Below are 21,370 nucleotides of genomic sequence, written 5' to 3' on the forward strand. Positions count from 1 at the left end.
TGATCAGATGCTAAGCGGACGTAGAGGCTGTCTCCTTGCAGCCGTGATTGCTCTCTCTAGCGTCATCCTTTCGGCTCTAGCTAAGCCTGGCACGTCGGTGAGTCTAGCATGTGATTGATTTCCTTCTCACACACACCATGGAATCATGGAGCAGGTATATCTCGAAAATAACCACTACGATCCGGCACTGAAGGAGCTTCTGGCCAGTGGTGGCGTCTCTCTATGTGCCACCGTCGCTGTCTGTTGTGGCATCACCCCTTTGCTCGAGGAATTCGTATACCGGGGATTTGTCCTCACGTCTCTGGCTGCGTATGCATCTCCTCCGTGGGCCATTATCACCAGCTCGTTGATTTTCTCTCTGGTTCACTTCAAGGCACCTGAAGAGACGCTAGTGCTGTTTGTTTTCGGCTGCATTCTGGGAACCGTGTATGCAAAGACTGGAGACTTGGGTGCTTGCCTGGGAATTCACTCGCTCTACAATTTATTCATCGTATATTACACACTAGTGGCGTGATCAACTTGTGTCCCTGGCGCACCTGGTGATGACGGAGCAGCCCCGGGCCGAAGGTACCACAGCCGTCTGGTTGCTGCTGTTGATGCTGATGCTGCTGCAGTTGTTGTTGTAGTAGGAAAGGCCGCTCTGTGGCGGGCAGGGGACACTGTCGGCCACCAGAGATGCGTAGCTTATGTAGAGGGGCTGGGATGCCTGCTGCTGCTGTGCTCCCAGCTGCTGCACAAGGAGGGCAAGAACAAGAGAACATACTAGCGCCTTCATGTTGCAAAGAGATCTTGCTCTCAGTGCCTTCGGGAGACGGCTACTTAAATCGTCGGGTGGAAGTGATCGTGCATCGACATGCGACGCGACTACGCTGGGAGGAAAAAGAGGAAGCACACGTCTTTATTTGTAAATTCTGTAGTGTAGAGAGGGTGGTGGTAGTGGTGGGTATAAACAAAGGTAATTATAAAACATGAGCGCTTGTAAGGGTCCAACCGGTGTCGCCACGGTGGAGTTTCGCGTTGACGTGCTCCTCCCGAGAACCTCGCTTCACCTTAAGCACGAGATCCAGAGCATTCGTTCCCTGCAGCGGCGAGAGAAACAGTGAAAGCACATTAGAACCTTATCGGATGGTCGGTGTGTGTCAATTTCAACCTCCTCCGCCTGAGCTTTGACGACATGGTCAAGCTCGTAGGGGATGAGAGAGTTGGATCTCTGCTGAAGACCCTTCAAAGCATGCTCGGCTGCCTCGTTGATCACCACGGGATCATCGAGGGCAATGGCAGCACCGGCAGTCTCTGGAGAGCAACAAGAGAAGCAGCTCGACACACACACGCAAGGAAGAACAAGTCCGAACCTTGTTTGGAAGGCTTGAACTCCTCGAGCTTCTTGAAGCTCTCCCATGGTTTTGTCCACACCTTGGCGTCGTAGACGCCGGTACCATGCTGCTCAGAGTGAGCTTCGATGCTCAAGTGGAACATGGTCCCAGACACCACTTGTGTCTGAGCAGACACCACCCTCTTGAAGCACAGATTCGCCTCTGGGTTCTGCAAAGCCACACAATGAATGAGATTATCCCCCAACCGGACACAAAAAAAAGTACCTGGCGATTGTGCTCCTCCACAGCAAACTTGGCGTGCTCTTCAGCCTCCAAGCTGTTTGCTTCCTTGAGCGGCTTGGGAGCTCCAACCAGTGTCGTCATGGAGTCGATCTAGCTTAGAAGCGCTGCGTTGCTTGTGGCTTGACACGAGAAAACAACAAAACCCTTGCTCTATTTGCGGCTGCCACGTGGTCTTTTTATTTAGGTGCCCTACCTAGGGTTGTTGCAGAGCATCCAATTTCGATTTCATGGCTGCCGCAGCCGCCCAGTTTCAGGTGCGCTATCATCCTCATCACAATTGCGCACCGCTCCGCCCCTCCTTTCCCTCCTCCTCCGCCTCCTCCTCCTCCTCTCCCCCCTCCTCCTCCTCCTCCTCCTCCTTGTGCCGCGCGGGTTTGCAAGCCAGCGGACGCCTGCCCAGACGGTCCAATTCTCGTGTAAGTAAATTTCATCATCCCGTCACCATTACAGCAGTAGCAACCGCGTTCGCTCAAAGAGGCGGTCGGACAAGATCAGGTAATTGACGAATGAGCGGCCCGTGTCATATACATATACATGTATCTATCTTGGCAGAGGTGCGAGCTGCTGTGGCAACGCAAGAGACGGCGGCCACGGACGATGGCCTGGCACTGACGGAGGAGAATGTGGAGATGGTGCTGGACGAAGTCCGGCCGTACTTGATGTCCGACGGGGGAAACGTGGCGCTGGAGGAGATTGACGGGTTGGTGGTCAAGTTGAAGCTGCAAGGGGCGTGCGGATCCTGTCCCAGCTCGCTCATGACCATGAAGATGGGGATCGAAGCCCGGCTCAAGGAGAAGATCCCGGAGATAATCGGCGTGGAGCAGGTGCAAGACACGGAGACGGGGCTTGAGCTGACAGAGGAAAACGTTGACAAGGTAAGCTTCCGGGGGCTCTCCATGCTTTGGTGTCACACACCCTCGTGCGCAGATACTGTCGGAGATACGGCCTTACTTGGTGGGAACTGGCGGAGGGGAGCTGACGCTTGTCAAGATCGATGGGCCGGTGGTGAAGATACGCATCGAGGGTCCTGCAGCCGGGGTCATGACTGTTCGTGTGGCCGTGACGCAGAAGCTGCGGGAGAAGATCCCCATGATCGCCGCCGTGCAGCTCCTCTAGTCAGCCAGCCAACACTCTTACGTTAAGATTGTTGGACCTAAACATTGTTTTATCCGACGGCGTGTAAATATACACTGCACTTTGGTCCGGCCATGGCGGCTGTGTGGGGAGGCGCAGCAGCTTCCACATTCCTGAGAGGCACCGGGAGTGACAGGTGCTTGGCACCGTGGAGGGCGCCGAGCAGGGCCCATGGTGGCGGCGGCCGGGGACGGCTGGGCGGCGGGGTTGGAGTCCAGGTGTTTGCCATGGCGCCTCCCAAGCCATCCGGCAAGGCCAAAAAGGGTATGGCAGCTTGAACGAGTGATGTGCGTTATAACTAGCTAGTGCAGTGACGGGCATGGTGAAGCTGGCATTGCAAGCGGGCAAGGCGACGCCGGCTCCTCCGGTCGGCCCTGCTCTGGGTTCCAAGGGCGTTAACATCATGGCCTTCTGCAAGGAATACAACGCCAGGACGGCCGACAAGGCCGGCTACATTATCCCCGTGGAGATTACAGTCTTCGACGTGAGCTACCTCTCTCCTCCTAGTCGAGTGACTGAAATGTCGCCAAATGCAGGATAAGAGCTTCACCTTCATCCTCAAGACACCTCCGGCGTCAGTGCTACTCCTTAAAGCCGCAGGTTTGGTCATCCCTCTTCCCCTGCGCGGCCATATGCTTATTATGTGTGACAATTCGCTCCAGGCGCCGAGAAGGGTTCCAACGAGCCCAAGCGGGTCAAAGTGGGCAAGGTGACGGCGGATCAAGTGAGAGACATAGCCAAGGAAAAGCTCCCCGACCTCAACTGCACGTCCATCGACTCGGCTATGCGAATCATTGCGGGGACCGCTGCCAACATGGGCATAGATATCGAGCCGCCGATACTTGTCCCCAAGAAGAAAGCCGTCTTGTAGTGCTTTGCTTTTTGAAAATCTTGCACAGTTTTGTAACCCGTCAAGCCATGTGTCCATCCAAATTTCCCTCCTCCATCCCCTTGCCCTACTAGCTGGAAAACAACCCCGACGCCACCAGCAGCAGCAGCAGCGCAGCCTCCAACTGGTGGTAAGTAAATGCTCGCCATTCTTTTTGCTTCGTCTAGCGTAGCTTTCGCAGGCGATGGAAATCTTGGACTTCTTGGAAGACCAAGAAAACGATAATTGGCGCTGCCGGAGCCACGGGTGCAAGGGCAGTGGTGAAGAACGGGTCACCCTTCCCCTGACAGAAACCACAAACCATGACGAGGACTACTCCAAGATCCCCCTCGCTGACTACTGCAACACAGCCATATTGCAGCAGGTGAAGAGGCTACAGGGTGACGCTCTAGAGCTACGCCGGACCAACAAGGAGCTGCAGCTTCAAAAGCGTGACCTTAACGTCAAGTTGGCGGCGGCCCAAGCCCACATTTCCACCCTCCTCGCCAAGGTATACATGTATGTACGTACTTAACACCGGTCATGGCTTTGGCTGCCTTAGAAGGACATGGCGGAGGCGGAAGCAGCGTTACTGAGGCCAGCAAACCAAGAATTGCGCAGGCAGGTAGAGGGGCTGCAGAACCAGCGCTTCAGCGAGGTGGAGGAGTTGGTCTACCTGCGCTGGGTCAATGCTTGCCTGCGCTACGAGCTACGCAATATCATGATGGACAGCACCGTCAACTGCCAGGCCATGCAGCTCAGCAAGGTCTTGAGCCCAAACTCTGGCCAGAGAGCCAAGCGACTTGTGCTCGAATATGCGGGGGCCGAGCTTGCTACGTCTCGCACTGATAGCAACGACGACGGCGATGGCGACACAACCTCCAAGTCATCAGAGTCTAGCTGTGGCTTCCCGGCGCTTGAACAGCGACAGAATGGCAACAAGCCGAGCTTCATCAGGAAGCTGAGCCGGACGTGGTCGAGGAAAAGAAACAACTCCTTCGGATATGTTGCCAGACCGCCAGCCGACGATAGGCGCGATACGTACAACAGCACCAGCATAGCAGAGTCTTTCCAGATTATGTCCCGCTCCATGGTGGCAGACAAGTATCCAGCTTTCAAGGACAGGCACAAGCTGGCTGTGGACAGTGCACCTGATGCGTCCTCGTCCTCATCGTCGGCGGTGGCGGCGGCAGCAACAGCAAGTCTTTCAGCGCGTCCTCCGCCTCCTCCACCGCCACTACCAACGCCTCGTCCAGCTGTTGTGTCGTCGTCGTCCCCTCTGGCAAGCTCAAGTGATAACAAGCTCCGGTTCCAGAGAGCGCCACAGGTGATTGAGCTCTACCATGCAATGACGAAGCGTGACATCAAGAAAGATGTACCATCAACTGCGACCGCAGCAGCACGAGTCAGTGTCGATGAAGCACGGAGCAGCATTATCGGGGAAATCGAAAACAGGTCGTCTCATCTGCTGGCGGTACGTAATTTAACTACTGGGAAACTTATATCATGGCGAACAGATTAAAGCGGACGTAGAGAACCAGCGTGAACTTGTCGTGTCCCTGGCGGCGGAAGTCCGTGCCGCAGACTACACTGAGATGGAAGACGTGCTTGCATTTGTGACCTGGTTGGATGGAGAGCTCGCTTTGCTGGTACGTGGTTGCTAGCCAGGAGCCATGCATGCTGGCTATTATAAGCTTCATTGTGCAGGTGGACGAGCGTGCCGTTCTCAAGCACTTTAACTGGCCAGAAGCGAAAGCGGATGCTCTGCGCGAATCTGCATTTCAGTACCGAGACTTGAGGAAGCTGGAGCGCGACCTGGCTTCCTTTGAGGATGACTACGGGATGAAACGCGATCCCGCTTTAAACCGAATGCAAACCGTGATGGAGAGGTACATTTCAAGGCGAGGAAGAGTCTGAAGTAAGCCCTCTCTCTGACTTGGCAGGACAGAGCACAGCATCTATTGTTTTCTACGTACGCGAGACAAAGCTGCTATTCGCTACAAAGAGTCTGGCATTCCTACGAACTGGATGCTGGATGGTGGACTCGTTGGAAAGGTAAAGCGCTTTGCTGCACCTCAAGTCCATGAATGTTTCGATCAGATGAAGGAGTCATCGGTAAAGCTGGCGGAGAAGTTTATGAAGCGAGTGGTACTCGGGCTAGATGGCGCAGGCAGCGATGAGCTTGTGGAGGAGTTTCTGCTGCTGCAAGGAGTACGCTTTGCGTTTCGTGTTCACCAGGTACTTCTTTCGTCTTATTTGAGCATATCATCTTCTTGCCCATACAGTTCGCCGGTGGTTTCGACGACAAGACCATGCAAGCATTTGAGGAGCTCCGAAGTCGCGCGCGAAAGACCACCCCTTCATGCATGTTGTAACAAGGAAATTTTCAAGCTACATAATTTACTTGTTCTCCCTATTGTCGATTAGGGTGCTTGTCCCCGTCCTGATCCCAGAGCGCCAGCAATGGCGGGGGGAGCAATGCTGACAATGGGTGCCAAGGCGTCGTCGTTACACAACGAGGTTGTTACCAGCGGGGAGACGATCGCGCTTCCTGCAGCTCACATTCGGCTCCCCCGAGGCCCTTGGACGCAGGTAAGTTATTCTTGTTTACCTTCACATCACTGCTTACTCGCACTTGGGAGTCTCTAGATTCCAGGCGGTGTCGCTGGACCTTGCGGCTTTCGGGCTGCTGGCTTGTATGGCGGACTGAGAGCACTTGGCACCAAACCAGACCTCGCCCTGGTTGTCTCGGATGTGGACGCCGTCTGTGCCGGTGGGTCGCTTCTTTTCCTCCTTGCCCTGTGTGTCTTCTTCTTACATGGCACACGCAGGAACCTTCACAACAAACGTCGTGGCTGCTGCGCCCGTCTTGTACTGCAAGCGCATTCTCGCGGCCTCTACCAAGGTTGGCACGATTCTCCGCTTTGTTACTGGTAAAGTTTTGGTGTGTATCCAGGCGCGTGCAGTTCTTATCAATGCGGGTCAAGCGAATGCTGCAACTGTGAGCACGTTTCTCCATGCATGCACGCGTCACTGACGGCTTTGATCAGGGTGATGCAGGTTACCAAGACGCCCTCGACTGCGCAACTGCTGTTGCAAAGGTAGACGTCGCTTGCTCCTGCGCGGGACTTCAGTTATTTGTTTCTGTAGCTCCTCGGCACTCAACCGGAACGTGTTCTTCTCCAGTCCACCGGTGTAATTGGCAAACGCATCAAGAAGGTAAGGCCGCATTGTCTGCTTTGGAAATTCATAATCATTAACCGATTATTTCTAGGATGCTCTATTAGCGTCTCTTCCTCGGCTGGTGGGAGCACTTTCTTACACTGCTGACAGGTGTGCACGTTTTTCTCTTTTGTTTTCTTTTCTCATCGGACCATGGAAGTGGTGATGCTGCTGCAACTGCGATCACCACCACCGATCTTGTTACCAAGAGTGTTGCCATCGAGACTGAGGTGAGGCTTCAGATGCATGAGTGCCTTACAAAAGCTAGTGCTGTAGGTGGGAGGAACGACCGTTAAGATCGGTGGCATGGCGAAAGGATCTGGGATGATCCATCCAAACATGGCGACGATGCTTAGTGTAATCCTTATTTGATTATCAAGAATGTCTCCAAATCTTGAGTTTATTCGCAGGTTGTAACATGCGATGCTCACGTTTCATCGGATGTGTGGCAAGATCTGGTCAAAACCGCTGTTGGCCGGAGCTTCAACCAGATCACGGTATGCCATTCTTTTCAACAGTGAGATAAGGAGGGTAAACTCTCAGGTGGATGGAGACACGAGCACCAACGATACCGTCCTAGCACTAGCCAGCGGTGCCTCTCGTGGACGTCTGCTCGACAATATGCAAGACCGTGATGCACAGCAACTCCAAGCCGCACTGGATGCAGTGAGCATGTTACTGCCTTGTGTTCGTGTTGACAAGCTATTCATTGTATCTTGGCTATACAGGTGTTCCAAGGCCTGGCAATGTCTATTGCATCCGATGGGGAAGGTGCTACATGTCTTGTCGAGGTTTGTAGGCTCCGCTGCATGCACCTTTCTCACAGTCTGCTTTGATGTAGGTGGAAGTCACAGGCGCTCACTCCGACGATGCTGCAGCTGTTGTCGCTCGTTCAGTTGCTCGATCGTCCCTGGTCAAGGTTGCGTGTTACTTTCTCTTTTTATCTTTCACTTGAGCGTTGGTGTGAACTAGGCTGCTGTCTATGGAAGGGATCCGAATTGGGGGCGTGTAGCATGCGCAGCAGGTTACTCGGGCGTTGACTTCGACCCTCAGGAGCTGGAAATCCGGCTCGGGAGTTTTGTGCTGATGCAGAAGGGGCAGCCATTGGAGTTTGACCGGTGAGTCATCAGTTGTATGTATCTATCCAGACCTGATCCGAGGGACGCAATGCAGCGCAGCAGCGAAAGACTACTTACGTGCGGCTGGAGAAGTTCACGGCGTCGTTGCCATCACAATCTCAATCGGTCTGGATGCTGTTGTGTGACAAGTGACCAACGGAGGTGGTGCCATGTTTCAGGTGGCGGAACAGGACGGTCCACTGCGTGGGGCTGCGACTTGAGTTACGACTATGTGAAGATCAATGCTGATTACACAACTTAATAACTCGCTTTGGTGGTACTTTTAAAGTAGGGTTCTTGGTGATGTACACTTCAACAAAAAAAATTTAAATTTTTTTATTTAATTTTTTATTTATTTCTGTTCCGTGTGTGTGTGTGTGTATATATATATATATATATATATATATATATATATATATGTGTGTGTGTGTGTGTGTGTGTATATATATATATATCTATGTATATATATTGTGAGTGCTTGGAATATAGAAGGGGAATACAAAAAATATCAATTAGCATATCAATTAGCCTAAAAACCCTAACTTATATACAAGAGCGAGTGGTCCAGATTGAAACTAATCTGATAGTTACCAAAATCTCACTACGCTAATATTAGTATACGGCATCATAGCTGTACACTTGGCTCTCACATCATCCCCTCCTCTCGGAATAATGGAAGACCATCAGGGTTCTCTTGTAGATGGGCCAGGATCGAGAGGAATGTCAGGAGGAGGCATTGGCAGATCTGTAGGTGGTATTAACTGCTCTTGATCCCTTTGTATAAAGCATTTCAATCGTTACACATGCACAATCTCTGGAGGATCGGTCTGCTAAATGTCATGCCAAACCTCATAAACTTGTGGTCCAACTTGCTGCAACACCCGATACGGTCCTTTCCACTGCACAAGGAGCCCCTTAGATAAACCATGCACCGTAAGATGGGAAAACTGACTAACACCAAATCATCCACTTTGTACTCCGCAAGTGGACGATGATGGGAGTTGTACCGCCGTTGTCGTCCCACTTGTACCCGGCCTAAGTGTTCGGCAGACTCCGTTTGCACAAGTGGAAGAATGCTCGTCAAATACTGATCCCATGACCTAGCATCCGCAGCTCGTGGCAATTGCAAAGGTAAACTCAGCTCCGTTGGTAATATTGGATCATGACTATATAGGAGTTTATATGGTGAAGCACCAATAGAACTTTGCACCCCTGTGACATATGCATACCGAAAAGACGGCAAATAACCATCCCAATCCGAATGCTGAAAGTTCACATACTTTGCAATCATCCCTTTGAATGTCTGAACAAGCTGTTCCACTAGACCGTCTGATTGTGAATGATAAACACTCATGAAAGTGTGGCGTATCCCCAACCGAGATGTCAAAACATGAAATGCCTCGGCCATAAATGTGGGACCATTATCTGAAAGAATCCGCTCTAGACAAGAATGCGGGAACACCACTTGATTGAGGAGGAAGTATCCAACAGCAATTGCAGAGGCGCTAGCAAGAGCACCAACTTCTACCCAATGAATCAAGTAGTCACAAGCAATAATAACATACTCTTTGCCAACAGTCAACTGTGGAAAAGGTCCCATAAGATCAAACACCACAACTCAAATGGATGGGAAACTAAAATTGACTCCAACCGTCCTTCCACAGCCCGAGGGGGAGTATTACGAGCTTAGCATCAAATGCAGCTACATACATACCGGATAATATCACATCGCATCTTCAGCCAATAAAAAGACCTACGTAGCTTCTCGGTTACACGCAATGTCCCATATGCCCACCTAAAACAAGAGAATCATGGTAGGCATGGAGAAACCGCGGAATAAAGATAGAAGGCACCACCAGCCATAAATGATCATCAAAATCCATCCCCACAAAATAAAGAAGGCCATCTTCAAGGCAAAATTGAGAATGTAAATGCTAGAAAGGCAAGTCATCAGCAAATGATGTAGGATTCTCAAACCTATCTCGAAGCCTTCGAATCCACGGCTCAATCTTTTGAGCCTCACGAACTTCATCAAGAGAAGGTAGATCTTGCTCTGCACCTTGTGGACACTAAACATCAAGTACAGCAACCGCCGATGGCACAGAATCTTTGTCTAGAAAATCCATAGAGGCTGGAACAACAAGCTCGTCAGAAACATGAGAAGAGAGTGGAGAAGGAAGAGGAGCTCGAGAAAGGGAATTAGCATCAGCCATAGAACTCCCTGGGCGATGAACAACATCAAAATCATATATCTAAAGCTTCAAAACCCACTAAGCAATAGGACCAACCAGGTTCTTCTGTTTCAATAATGAAGTAACGATAGCATGGTCACCTTCAAGTAACATCCAAGAACCATGTAGATATGCATGAAGGTTCTCGAAATCCCAAACTGATGCTAAACACTTCTTCTATGTTGTGGAGTAGTTCATCTCTGCTGGTTGTAATGTATGGCTTATATATGCAATAGGATGATGTTGACCATGCACACTCAGGCTTTCTTGCATCAACACACCTCCAAGACTGATATCAAAAGCATCTACGCGCAAAATAAAAGGTTGAGTGTAGTCAGGATATGCCAAAACCGGAGGAGTCATCAACAACTCTTTGAGATCTACAAATGCCCACTCACAATCTGAAGACCAAATAAAAGATGATGTTGATGACTTCAGCAATGCTTGCAACAATGTAGTGTGATCAGAAAGATGATCCATAAAACGACCGAGATACTGCACCTTGCCCAGGAAGCGCTACACATCATTCACACATTTCGGAGTAGGGAACTTTAGAATAGTCACAAGTTTATTAGGATCAACTTGCAAGCCCTCACGAGAAATACAGTACCCAAGATAAGTTGTGTCCTTAGACCCAAACATGCATTTTAACCGCTTCAGCTTTAAACTAACGTCCCGTAGCCGATCCAACACTTTACACACATCACGAATGTGCTCCTCCCACATCCCCTCCGAGTGAATCAAGACATCATCAATGAAGTCAGCAGTCACCTCTGGCATATCACAAAGAACCTTGTCCATCATTCGCTGGAATGTTGCTGGAGCATTGTTCAAACCAAATGGCATCACCAAAAACTTGTATAAACCAAATGGTGTATGAAAAGTTGTTTTAGGAATATTTTCTTCAGCCATTGGTACTTGCCAATACCCAGAAGCAAGATCTAGCTTGGTGAATTAACGACTTCGCCCCAGACGATCCAAGAGATTAGCAATGTGAGAAAGAAGGTACACATCTGGGATTGTCACATCGTTTAACGGACGATAGTCAATGCAAAAACGAATACTCCCATCAGGCTTCATCACAAGATGAGGTTCACATGCCCAAGGACTCCGCGACTTCCGAATAGCACCCTTCTTCAACATCTCTTTGACTTTTGCACGTAAAATCTTGATCTCCTTGGGTGACCAGCGATGAACAGGAACCTTGATTGGACGAGCATCCCTGGTTGGAATCAGATGATGTGTCGCAATCTTGGCCCCAAACGATAACTCAAATTCAAAGAGATCAGAATACTCCTTCATGAGCCAGTCAACCGCTACAACACAAAGACTGTCAGAGGGATTGGAAAAGGGAAGAGAAGAACAAGATAGAAACATAGGAGGAAATAGTGGGGGAACAAAAGTAATGAAAGCAGAGGTAAAAATAGAGGGACGAAAAGATACAGAAGTGAGAGGAATGGATGAAACATAAGAAAGTATGAGAAAAGGGGGAAAAGCTTTAAAGTCACACTTAGCATGATTGCGCTACAACTAATCCATACAAAGAATGAGGTCAAAAGCTTGACTCGGCACCACCCGCAATGACTGCAACTCAAGCTCGAGATTGCCCACACGCACAACCAGGTCCGCCTCATCCCGTGCACATGCATGTGTACGGCCATTGCCATAAAGAATGAAAACAGATTCCACCGCACGACACAAGTGTAAACAACAACATGTGGCAATAGGTCAAGCAATAGAAGATAAACTCGAACCTGTATAACCAACATGGAGAAAATAATAGGAGACCTCTTGTTATAAAAACGAACTTGGAAAGTAAACACTAGATGAACCAGTGCTGAGTGAACCCCTTGATGATACTCCCGAAAGAAAGATGGAGGCGTCACTGACTTATTCGCGCAAGGTCCCTTCGTTACTCGTGCGACTCCTCGTTTCCCAGATGCATCTCAGTGTCTAAACCTTCCACTACGGCAGCACCAACAGGACGTTGCTGATGCGAAGGTCTCCACTCAGAAAATGCAGGTCGCCAATCCGGAAAATGCCGATACCGCCGATAAGTATGACCAACTTCATCACATGCCCAACAGCGAACATCACGGCCACGACCACGTCTTCGCCCTTGTCCTTGGACTTGAGCAGTAGCAGTAGCATCAACCTCCATTGGAACAGGACCATGTGAGACACAAAATCCCTAGGATCCAAAGTGGAGCCGAAAGGGTGCCATGTGGTAGTGGCCAAAACGAAAGCCAAACAAGCATAACACGTTTGGACTAAAAGCTCCAACTTGAAAAGTCAAGAGCGAGAGTGGAACTCCTAACAAAGTGCTCAAGGAACGAGCATGAAGCGAGTGATAAGCAAGGCTCCAAAAAAGGACCCAAAAGGACCAACACATGACATGTGGAAGTTTCCGAGATGGAGTCTGAGATGGACTCGAGTTGGAGTTTGAGATGGACCCGAGCTAGAGTCCGAGATGGACCTGAGTTGGAGTCCGAAATGGAGTCTGAGATGGACCCGAGTTGGAGTCCGAGTTGGAGTCCGAGATGGACCCGAGTTGGAGTCCGAGGTGGACCCGGGTTGGAGTCCGAGGTGGACCCGAGATGGAGTCCGAGATGGACCCGAGATGGAGTCCGAGATGGACTCGAGATGGAGTCCGAAATGGAATCTGAGATGGAGTCCAAGAAGGAGCCGAGATGGAGTCCAAGGTCGAGACCGAGACCGGAACCGAGACTGAAACCGGGACCGAGACCGAGATCGGGACCAAAACCGAGGCCGAGGCCGAGGCCGAGACCGAGCCCGAGCCTGAGCCCGAATCTGAGTCCAAGTCCGAGTCCGAGTCTGAATCCGAGTCCGAGTTCAAATCTGAGAGGGTGAAAGCCCAAAGTGTTCGTCTCCTAGACCCTACGGGGTTTGGTGAGCTCCAAAAGTATAATGAGGGGGAGGATTGCAGTGGAGCCAGTTTGGCCAGGAAAGGCCAGTTTGGCCCAGGAAGGCTGTACCCACTGTTGGGTGATGAGCTGCCCACTGGGAAGTCCAAGACTAGAGTGAACACAGACCGACAAGTGGGGTAATTTGGTGAAGTGTTCAAGAGCTGGCTCTAGTTCCCCCAAGAGATCGACTGGCTGATGCTCCCAGTCCAAGTGTGGATGGCACTACCTACTTGGATACTTGGCATGGTTCAATGGAACCTCACTCTAAGCCCCTGGCTAGAGCACCTAAAGGCGGAAGGCAGGGAGAGTACCCATGAGGCCCGTATAGGGCCACGGTATTTCGAAATGTTGTCCCAAAAGTCCTAGAATGTGGAAAGGAAGGGGAATAGCCCTCTGGTGTGGTGACCAAGGACACAATCACACAGTGAAGAAGTCTTAGAGGACAATGGGACTTAGTGGTCGGGCCCGTGGGCCTTGATCCAATGGCGGTGTTGGCAAACACGGCCAAGGACAAAAAGGGATTTGGTGGGGACCGGAACGGAGATATTGGGGAAGGGTATTCCCCATGTCTGTGGGCATCCTAAGGATGCTAAGGAGTGGATTTAGGATGACCACTCATGGATGAATGGCCCAGTCTTGGAGAGACGGGATTGCAATGCAAGTGGTGTTAAACCACTGATGTAACCAAGGTAAATGAGCGTGGCCTAGCGTAACGGGCTCATATGTCGGTGATACCTTGGGGTGTTGGTCATGGGATTGGACACGTGGAGCACTTGGACCAGGTTGAGTGGCATGGATGCCATTCTCTGAGCTAGCAAGCCCCAAGTCCTGAATGGGACTTATGGAGGTTGTGAATGAGACTCCTCCAAGTGGTTAGAGTTGTGGTTAAGTGACTAAAGTAGAATGGAAAAATTAGTCGCTTACAACTTGATATTGGAGCTGTTCCTTAGTCCAACTTTTATTGGTGCTCAAGTATATCACCATTAATATTGGCATCGAAAAGTCCTAGGAGTGGACCTATCCTTGAGGAGTACCATGTCGAGAGGACATGGCTCTCCACTCAAATGTAAGCGACTAAATTTTCCATTCTACTTTAGTCACTTAACCACACCTCTGACCACTTGGAGGAGTCTTATTCACAACCTCCATAAGTCCAATCCAGGACTTGGGACTTGCTAACCCCGAGAATGGCATCCATGCCACTCAACATTTGCACTTGGTCCAAGTGCTCCACGTGTCCGATCCCATGACCGACACTCAAAGGTACCACCGACATAGCAGCCCGTTACGCTAAGGCCATGCCCAATCACCTTTGCCACACTGGTAGTCCAATACCACTTGCATCACCGTCTTGGCTCTCCAAGACTAGGCAAACCATCCGTGAGTGGTCATCTCAGATCCACTCCTTAGCATCCTTAGGATGCCCACCGACAAGGGGAATAGCCTTCCCCAATATCCCTCTGTCAGTCCCCACTAAGTCCCTTTCTGCCCCTGGCCGTGTTTGCCAACACTGCCACTAGATCGAGACCCACAGGCCCGATCACTAAGTCCCACGGTCCTCTGGAACTTCCTCACCATACGACTGTGTCCTTGGTCACTACCCCAGAGGACTGCTCCTCTTCCTTTCCACAATCTGGGCCTTTGGGACAACATTTCGGAACACCGTGGCCTTACGCGAGCCACCTGGGTACTCTCCTCGCCTTCTGCCCTTGGGTGCTCTAGCCATGGGCTTAGAGCAGGTTCCGTTGAGCCACACCAGGTATCCAAGTAGTTAGTGCCACCCACACTTGGACTGGGAGCATCGGCCAGTCGATCTCCCGGGGGAACTAGAGCCGGCTCTTATACACTTCACCAAGCTACCCCGCTTGTCGGTCTGTGTTCACTCTAGTCTTGGACTTCCCAGTGGGCAGCTCATCACCCAACACTGGGTCCGGCCTTCCTGGGCCAAACTGGCCTTTCCTGGCCAAACTGGCTCCACTACAGTCCTCCCCCTACTATACTTTTGGAGCTCACCAAACCCCCCAGGGTCTGGGAGACGAACGCTTTGGGCTTTCACCCTCTCAGGCTCCAGACTCGGACTCGGACTCGGACTCGGACTCGGACTCGGACTCGGACTCGGACTCGGATTCGGACTCGGACTCGGACTCGGGCTCGGGCTCGGTCTTGGCCTCGGCCTCGGTCTCGGTCTCGGTTCTGATCTCGGTCTCGGTCTCGGTCTCGGTCTCGGTCTCGGTCCCAGTCTCGGTCTCAACTTCGGACTCCATCTCTGTCGCGCATGTGACTTCGGGTATCGAAAGTTACCTGTCGACCTGTCCTTACGGACACTCTTACCTTACTGCCACGATGGCAGGAGGTCGGTATTGCTGGACCCGTTATCAGTCTCCGCCTAAGCTAGTTGAGAAACTGGTCTTCGCATGTGCACTTGACCAGATGAGCATAAGGAAGGAATTCCTAAGTGTCTATTTAGTCAAGCATACTTGACCTGGTTAGAGAAACTCATTCGTTTGACTTGCACTTGCTAGTGTTGGGAACCCCCGTGATATTGAGCTTGGTCCCTCAATATCGCAAGATGATAGCTTACCGTGTCTGCCAAACACCCTCGCTATCATGCCCTTTGTGTTAGTCTCATTTCGGTCCCAAATGCTATTTATGGAAAGTGTCCAGATTTGCTCATTTGGCATATCTACGGAATGTAGAGATCGTCCTGAACACAATGGTGTTCGTCCCATGTCCAAATTCGCAATCTAAGGACATTCCATATTTAGTAAGTTTCGAGCTTGTCCCAGAGACTAACTCCTAATACTAAGGGAGGCTTGGGGTGAAAGCCCAAAGCGTGTGTTCCTCAAGGGGGGGGGGCTGTGGGGGGTTCCAAATGTATAGTAGGGATAGTGGGTAGGTCGGGCATGGCCGACCAACCTGAGGCATAGTCTAGCTCCCGCTTGCGTGCCTGTCCTTGTTCTGCGTCCGGCTTGGGTCTAAGCCCAAGTTCCATTCCATGCTAGTTGGTGGAGTACCCATATCCTCGCGTTAGGCCACCGGTATGCTGAAATAGCGCCAGACTCCGTTTGGCTCCGTTTTGCGTGCTGGTCCTGGCATTGGGATGCTGGTTACTCTAGGACTGTTCCAAGTCGCTCCGGGCTCCTGTCCCCTCGGTCCTTGGGCTTCATGCTCGGGAGTTGCTCCGTGGTTCGGTTCTGTCACTCCTCGGCTCCATGCTTGGGAGTTTGGCACCGTTCCTTCGTTCAGTGGCCCAAGGCCTTGAACCTCGGGTCCTGTGGACACGTGGCATGGACACGTGGCATGTGACACGTGGCATCTGTCACGTGGCACAAAGAGGGTTTAGGTTCCGCTTCGTGGTGTTATCCTATGGTAAATCACCATAGGATAAAAGGTCAAAACCACGTGCGCTACATTTGGTATCAGAGGATGAGTCTCAGCGAGTACTGTACAATGAGATTGGGCAACTAGTCTCGTTGCATACGCAGAGATGAAAACGATGATCCGAGTGGGTACACGTTTGGTGCAAAGGGTTCACGTTCGTTCCTTGGGTATGGTTTTTGTTACCTTGTTGTACCTTATGATGTGAGCTTGCTCTTGGGCTCATAGGATGGATTTGAGATGCTCCGTTAGCACGAGTTTACGCTTGGGCTCGTGAGTGAGGCACATTAGCAACTCGAGATTAAACTTTGAGTTGGCAGGATTAATGTTACCCTATCGGTGGTTCCATGAGTTGTTCCATGTACCGTGAGTGAAAGTAAACCTTCCCTGAGTTTGCTATGAGTGGCAAATAGGCTGGTCCGTAGCTGTTTAGCACGGCACTAGTGGATCCTTCCTAGGCATGGTTACAAGTGGATCAGTCAAGACTGTAGGGATTAGTCTATTGGTTCAAATAATCATTGCCGTGCTCTCTCATAAACTTCTCTTGGATTAGACTGAAAGCAGTGCGAAAGCAAGCTTGAGGTTTAGTCAAAGATGAGACCGGAAAGAGAGTCGTCGGGGACGAAGGATCAAACACGTAAATCATCTTCTCTTCTTGGAGGGATGATTTGCAACGAGGGGTGACTCATTGCTCGTGTTCACATCATGCAATCAAGAGTCCCTACCTTGATGCATCTTGGAGATGATGGTCTTACAAATGGTCAGTTATGGGATGGATAGCAGTGAAGCGCTATACCATTTTGTCTAGGCTTGCTATTGGAAGACTTGAATTGCAATGCTCAATTCTTTTCCGGAGAACCTTGCTATTGCTCCTTGAGTAGCTTGGTGTTAAATTAGTTTTGAGTTTGGTCGGAAAGAGAGTGGCATGAGTTTGTCCATGTTGTGAACAAAAGTTAGTGATGTTGAGTGTTATAAGTCTTTATCGGTGGAGTGTGGCATTTATGTTGCATTTTGTCGAATTGAGTTGGCACTTGATATTCACATAAACCTTTGAAGTAATGACATTGGCATTGCTAGTGGTGTTGCTCAATTGATGATCAAGTCATTGTAATTTCTATATCATATCCATGTGATAATGAGCAATGTGTTTATGAAGTTGCTTGGTTAAATGATGATCAACCCCAAAGTGGTTGATAGTGAAGCTGGTCTACTTGCACGAAGTAGCATTGTAGTAGCTTTGACGGGATTCTCGATAGTGGTCCATTATGCTAAGCTTAAGTTGGTATGTTGTTCCTTTGAGAGTTGGCCCATAAGGTGTTGGAAAAGGGTTGTAGCATTCATTTGCTATAGCTCATAAGTTGATTCGTTAACACTTGGAGTAGATTGTTGGATGGAGAAGGTGTGTAGTTGAGGCATTGACATCGCTAACACTTGTGTTAGTGGAAGTGGCATTGTTATTTCAAGTGATAAGGATTTTCCTTAGAGCTTGATTTTCTATGTCATTTTTCTTGTTAGTGTTTTAGCTTCACATTGGATCTTGAAGGTGGTTGAAGAAGAGTGTTAGTGCAATGTGGATATCCGAAGATGTGGTCTTCGTGATCAAGCCTTGGATGTTCACTTTGCATTTTACGGATGTCGGTGTTGGATATTGGAAAAATGGGCAGAAAGATGTTCGAGGCTTAAGCATACTATGGGTCATGAGAATTTGTGTTAAGGTGAACCTATGTGAAGTTGTTGGTAGGAGGAAGTTGGTTGAGTCTTGAAAGTTTGAATTCCTGGACTGAGAGTCATTCTTTCTCTAGGATGGAAAATTTTTTCTTAGACTTTTCCAATGGCTGATCTGTTATCACTTTATCCGAAAACCATTCCGTTTTCGTAAGCCAATACAAACTAGTGAAGGGGTTGGAGTTGACTTCGGTTAGCTTAAACCTTAGTAGATAGTTTGTATGATGCGGCCCGAAAGGGATGCTAACTTTTGGGGCTAAGGCAATTGAGTTGGATAGAGTCTGGAGTTAGTGTAGAAAAGTGGCCGTTGCACTTTTCTAGAAAGGTGACTCTTGTGCCTTTCTTTTGTAGCGTTATGCTTGGTAGCAGGTTGCACTTTGCATTTCGTTAGACTCTATGAGAGTAGTGAGCTCTCACTGATCTTGATTTGGTCTTGGTGGCTTTGCGCTTTGGCTGAGGATGGTGATGTCCAACTTAGTTGTTTGCAAGTTGAAATGTTGGCACCCGTACTGTAGCTTTGTCTATGAGGAGGTTGTGTACCGAAATGATCCATCTCATGGTCTTCACTTTAGTTTCGACTGAGTGTTGATCATGCATAGCTAGCCTCTTCAAGGCATACTCAGAGCTAGTGGCTAAATGCATTGGTGAGCTTATCGCAGTTGAGTTGGATTCGAGTGGTCATTTAGTTTGTGCTTGTCCATGAACATTTATCTCAACCTGGGGTATCACGTTCATGTTGGACAAGTATATGACTCAATGGCATGAGTTTAGTGTTTGAGTCTTGTGAAGGCAAGTTGAGGGGTGATTGTTAGTTGCTTTGTGACTAGTGATTACTTGTAAACTTTGTCGAAAGACTATGACACTTGCTTCACTCGATGATGATTTAGTAGTGACGGGCTTGCTTTGCCGGATGGTGTTGCGGAGGATCGTGTCATTAAACTTACATGGGTTTTCCATGTTAGCATGTCGACTCTACCTCTGTTAATATCATTTGGTTGCGTTTAGTTCGTGGTGTTGGATTTCATGGAGTCTTGGATGTGGTGATTCACTCCTTGAGGAAGTGTTATCTGTGACTGAGTATTGTTGAGAGATTGGTCTCGGATACTGAGTAAAGTATCTTCGACCTTGGTTAGCTTGGTTGTTAGAGAGTTTTGAGTGGTGATACACTTGTGCTTTCTTTTAGCTTTGTTCTAGTGTTGATGGCATTGAAGCGATGCCTTTTCATTGACATTGTTGAAGTTGATATTCAAGTGAAATGAGATATCTCTCCATAGGATTGATATTGAGTGTCATTAGTCTCAATGAAGATAGTGTTGATGATTTGGCTATGGCTTTGTGTTATTGGCATTCGTACATTTGCTAGTTAGCAACTATGTTAGCATTCAAACAAGCTGAGTGGCAAGTTTGAGTTAGTTGTGTTCTAGACGAGATTATTTAGTAGGGGTTGAGCTTTGGCTTTTCCTTGAAAAGTGATTTAGTTGTGGATAACACTAACTTTACGAGATGAAGAGTTAGTGATTGATATTGGAATATTTGAATCCTTATTGGATTTGAGTTGGAATATATCGATCATTGATGATTCTTCTTGTGCTTGTTATGATGTGAGTTACGTCTTGCTATAGATGGATTCATGGAGGATCGCTTGATGATCACTTGTCAAGCATAGCTTCGTTATGTTTAGCTTTTGGATTGATGCAGACATGCTCTTCATTAGCTTTGCATTATGAAGTTTAGCTTATAGATGTGTTGAGGAGGATATTGTGGGTTGTACCATGATTTCTTCTTTAGCATTGACGTTAGTCCATGCGAGACTCGTGATCATTATTAGGCAAGACTTGGCTATAGACTTCTTCGAGCTTTTGGTTCTTTGAGTTTTATGCTCATTGTTCCATTTGTTAGAAGTTGTTGGGGAAGACATTTTGGCTTGTTAGCTTCGATATTGATGTTAGTATTTGCGTCTAGCAATCATTGGCGATGATTGACTATCATCTAAGATAGTTGATTATCCTTGTCAAGGGTTTTGCTTGATTATTGTTGGTATAGAATGATTTGCTATTCTTCGGGATGGTAGATTCTTTCTTCAATGATGATTATGCATTTCTTTATTGATAGGATGATTGATGATCTTTTATGATGGTTAGTTGTTCTCTTTGATGGCTTTTGGCTTTTCGCAATACCACATATTCTTTGTGGTTTGCTCTGAATTGGTCTCTTGGGTTTGAGACATCAGTAGGATGTTGCTGACACTTGTTTAGGCAACTTGAGTTCCTTGGTATTGTTGGTTGGGATCTATTCAGATTGGCTTTTGTGATAATTAGCAAGAATGAGTGTTTGTTGGTCTTACCACATTCATTCTCTTCTGTTGATTGTTGCTCGAGTTAGTTTTGATAGATTCGGATGTTATTTCCTTTGGGTGATACATTCGCGAGCATTTTGCTTGTCAGTCAATGATACTTTGTGTTCTTTGAGTTATCTTTCGTAAGTTGTTTGGCATTCTGTCTACAATCTTTAATAGTTAAACTTTATCATTGAGTTTATTTGATGATATCCTTGCTATTGACCTTTGTTTGATGGTGAATCCTATGTTTACCAATTATGATGATCTTGGTGGTTCCTGCACTATAATACTAGTTTATCGGATGATAACTTGCTTAGAATACTTTTGTGTTCTACTCTATCATTGGGTTTAGATATCATTGTCTATGACTTTGATATTGTCCATCTATTGATCTTTGAGTTTGGGCCAGTAATAGGCAGACTGGCTTCGGCACTTCGTGTGCATGTTGAAATCTCTAGTCATGGGGTAGCTACTGTCGACTGGTCACATAACCCGCCTCTCTGTCGATGTTCCTTATTTCGTTGAAAGGGCGTGACCGTGTAAACAACTCTAACTGCCTGTTTACAGTAGTCTATCTAAACCTTACCGACGGGTTTGGTTTCTTTGCTCAGGAGGGTTGGGGCCTCTAGCTTCTCTCTCTATGTCTCTGCGGGCAGGGCATATCACACTTTTGTAAGCTGGGTGACTCCCAGAGCAGCAGGGGTGGCTGACTCCGTTGGTTATTTCCTTGTCGGCGACGGCCGGAAGGTGTCTGAGCTGGTAGCGCATCCGCGTTAGACAAAGAGGTTGCCCCCTAACTCATTTAAGTTGGTG

The 21,370-nt window shown here is 48.8% G+C and overlaps 6 protein-coding genes across 9 annotated transcripts; 5 read left to right on the plus strand and 1 right to left on the minus strand.

The window, feature by feature from the left end:
• Positions 1 to 107: 107 nt before the first annotated feature.
• LOC112349154 lies at positions 108 to 977 on the plus strand. Its single transcript, XM_024682972.1, has one exon. It carries the CDS (start codon positions 146 to 148, stop codon positions 512 to 514), a length of 369 nt encoding a protein of 122 aa, XP_024538740.1. The 5' UTR covers positions 108 to 145; the 3' UTR covers positions 515 to 977.
• Positions 879 to 1,774, minus strand: LOC9653100 (cysteine proteinase inhibitor 12). Its single transcript, XM_024682971.1, has 4 exons — positions 1,599 to 1,774; positions 1,353 to 1,542; positions 1,151 to 1,293; positions 879 to 1,079 (listed from the first exon to the last, which is right to left on the minus strand). The coding sequence occupies exons 1-4, from the start codon at positions 1,695 to 1,697 to the stop codon at positions 960 to 962; spliced, it is 552 nt and encodes a 183-aa protein (XP_024538739.1). The 5' UTR covers positions 1,698 to 1,774; the 3' UTR covers positions 879 to 959.
• A 40-nt stretch (positions 1,775 to 1,814) lies between these two features.
• Positions 1,815 to 2,823, plus strand: LOC9653331 (nifU-like protein 2, chloroplastic). The gene is made up of 3 exons (XM_002978078.2): positions 1,815 to 2,111; positions 2,169 to 2,491; positions 2,544 to 2,823. Exons 1-3 carry the CDS (start codon positions 1,844 to 1,846, stop codon positions 2,730 to 2,732), a joined length of 780 nt encoding a protein of 259 aa, XP_002978124.2. The 5' UTR covers positions 1,815 to 1,843; the 3' UTR covers positions 2,733 to 2,823.
• Positions 2,798 to 3,665, plus strand: LOC9653101 (50S ribosomal protein L11, chloroplastic). Its single transcript, XM_002978079.2, has 4 exons — positions 2,798 to 3,014; positions 3,062 to 3,234; positions 3,287 to 3,350; positions 3,413 to 3,665. Exons 1-4 carry the CDS (start codon positions 2,825 to 2,827, stop codon positions 3,619 to 3,621), a joined length of 636 nt encoding a protein of 211 aa, XP_002978125.2. The 5' UTR covers positions 2,798 to 2,824; the 3' UTR covers positions 3,622 to 3,665.
• Positions 3,666 to 3,761: 96 nt separating this feature from the next.
• Positions 3,762 to 6,044, plus strand: LOC9653102 (protein CHUP1, chloroplastic). 2 transcript variants are annotated; one of them, XM_002978080.2, is made up of 7 exons: positions 3,762 to 4,129; positions 4,181 to 5,092; positions 5,136 to 5,267; positions 5,326 to 5,507; positions 5,562 to 5,673; positions 5,719 to 5,856; positions 5,904 to 6,044. In XM_002978080.2, exons 1-7 carry the CDS (start codon positions 3,824 to 3,826, stop codon positions 5,991 to 5,993), a joined length of 1,872 nt encoding a protein of 623 aa, XP_002978126.2. In that variant the 5' UTR covers positions 3,762 to 3,823; the 3' UTR covers positions 5,994 to 6,044. The 2 variants fall into 2 exon arrangements, with proteins under 2 accessions (XP_002978126.2, XP_024538735.1); XM_024682967.1 differs by having other exon boundaries at positions 5,562 to 5,856.
• LOC9653103 (arginine biosynthesis bifunctional protein ArgJ, chloroplastic) lies at positions 6,017 to 8,313 on the plus strand. 3 transcript variants are annotated; one of them, XM_024682969.1, is made up of 16 exons: positions 6,017 to 6,210; positions 6,268 to 6,391; positions 6,450 to 6,523; positions 6,575 to 6,619; positions 6,669 to 6,719; positions 6,769 to 6,837; positions 6,893 to 6,951; positions 7,001 to 7,070; positions 7,117 to 7,197; positions 7,251 to 7,337; positions 7,384 to 7,506; positions 7,569 to 7,631; positions 7,682 to 7,759; positions 7,813 to 7,958; positions 8,019 to 8,084; positions 8,138 to 8,313. In XM_024682969.1, the coding sequence occupies exons 1-16, from the start codon at positions 6,082 to 6,084 to the stop codon at positions 8,205 to 8,207; spliced, it is 1,335 nt and encodes a 444-aa protein (XP_024538737.1). In that variant the 5' UTR covers positions 6,017 to 6,081; the 3' UTR covers positions 8,208 to 8,313. The 3 variants fall into 3 exon arrangements, with proteins under 3 accessions (XP_024538737.1, XP_024538736.1, XP_002978127.2); XM_002978081.2 differs by having other exon boundaries at positions 6,018 to 6,210; positions 8,014 to 8,084; XM_024682968.1 differs by having other exon boundaries at positions 8,019 to 8,313.
• The last annotated feature ends 13,057 nt before the right edge of the window (positions 8,314 to 21,370 follow it).

Source organism: Selaginella moellendorffii, unplaced genomic scaffold (genome assembly GCF_000143415.4).
Source record: "Selaginella moellendorffii unplaced genomic scaffold, v1.0 SELMOscaffold_36, whole genome shotgun sequence".
Lineage (NCBI taxonomy): Eukaryota > Viridiplantae > Streptophyta > Lycopodiopsida > Selaginellales > Selaginellaceae > Selaginella > Selaginella moellendorffii.

Coding starts and splice junctions, on each gene's coding strand:
- LOC9653101 (XM_002978079.2), top strand. CDS start 2,825: ATGGCGGCTGTGTGGGGAGGCGCAGCAGCTTCCACATTCCTGAGAGGC. Junction 3,235..3,286: donor TGGAGATTACAGTCTTCGAC/GTGAGCTACCTC, acceptor CGCCAAATGCAG/GATAAGAGCTTCACCTTCAT. Junction 3,351..3,412: donor GCTACTCCTTAAAGCCGCAG/GTTTGGTCATCC, acceptor AATTCGCTCCAG/GCGCCGAGAAGGGTTCCAAC.
- LOC9653100 (XM_024682971.1), bottom strand. CDS start 1,697: ATGACGACACTGGTTGGAGCTCCCAAGCCGCTCAAGGAAGCAAACAGC. Junction 1,294..1,352: donor GTTCAAGCCTTCCAAACAAG/GTTCGGACTTGT, acceptor GTTGCTCTCCAG/AGACTGCCGGTGCTGCCATT. Junction 1,080..1,150: donor TCAAAGCTCAGGCGGAGGAG/GTTGAAATTGAC, acceptor TCGCCGCTGCAG/GGAACGAATGCTCTGGATCT.
- LOC9653103 (XM_024682968.1), top strand. CDS start 6,082: ATGGCGGGGGGAGCAATGCTGACAATGGGTGCCAAGGCGTCGTCGTTA. Junction 7,760..7,812: donor CTCGATCGTCCCTGGTCAAG/GTTGCGTGTTAC, acceptor GGTGTGAACTAG/GCTGCTGTCTATGGAAGGGA. Junction 7,959..8,018: donor CAGCCATTGGAGTTTGACCG/GTGAGTCATCAG, acceptor AATGCAGCGCAG/CAGCGAAAGACTACTTACGT.
- LOC112349154 (XM_024682972.1), top strand. CDS start 146: ATGGAGCAGGTATATCTCGAAAATAACCACTACGATCCGGCACTGAAG.
- LOC9653102 (XM_024682967.1), top strand. CDS start 3,824: ATGGAAATCTTGGACTTCTTGGAAGACCAAGAAAACGATAATTGGCGC. Junction 5,508..5,561: donor ATGCAAACCGTGATGGAGAG/GTACATTTCAAG, acceptor CTGACTTGGCAG/GACAGAGCACAGCATCTATT. Junction 5,857..5,903: donor TTGCGTTTCGTGTTCACCAG/GTACTTCTTTCG, acceptor TTGCCCATACAG/TTCGCCGGTGGTTTCGACGA.
- LOC9653331 (XM_002978078.2), top strand. CDS start 1,844: ATGGCTGCCGCAGCCGCCCAGTTTCAGGTGCGCTATCATCCTCATCAC. Junction 2,112..2,168: donor AGGCGGTCGGACAAGATCAG/GTAATTGACGAA, acceptor CTATCTTGGCAG/AGGTGCGAGCTGCTGTGGCA. Junction 2,492..2,543: donor CAGAGGAAAACGTTGACAAG/GTAAGCTTCCGG, acceptor CCTCGTGCGCAG/ATACTGTCGGAGATACGGCC.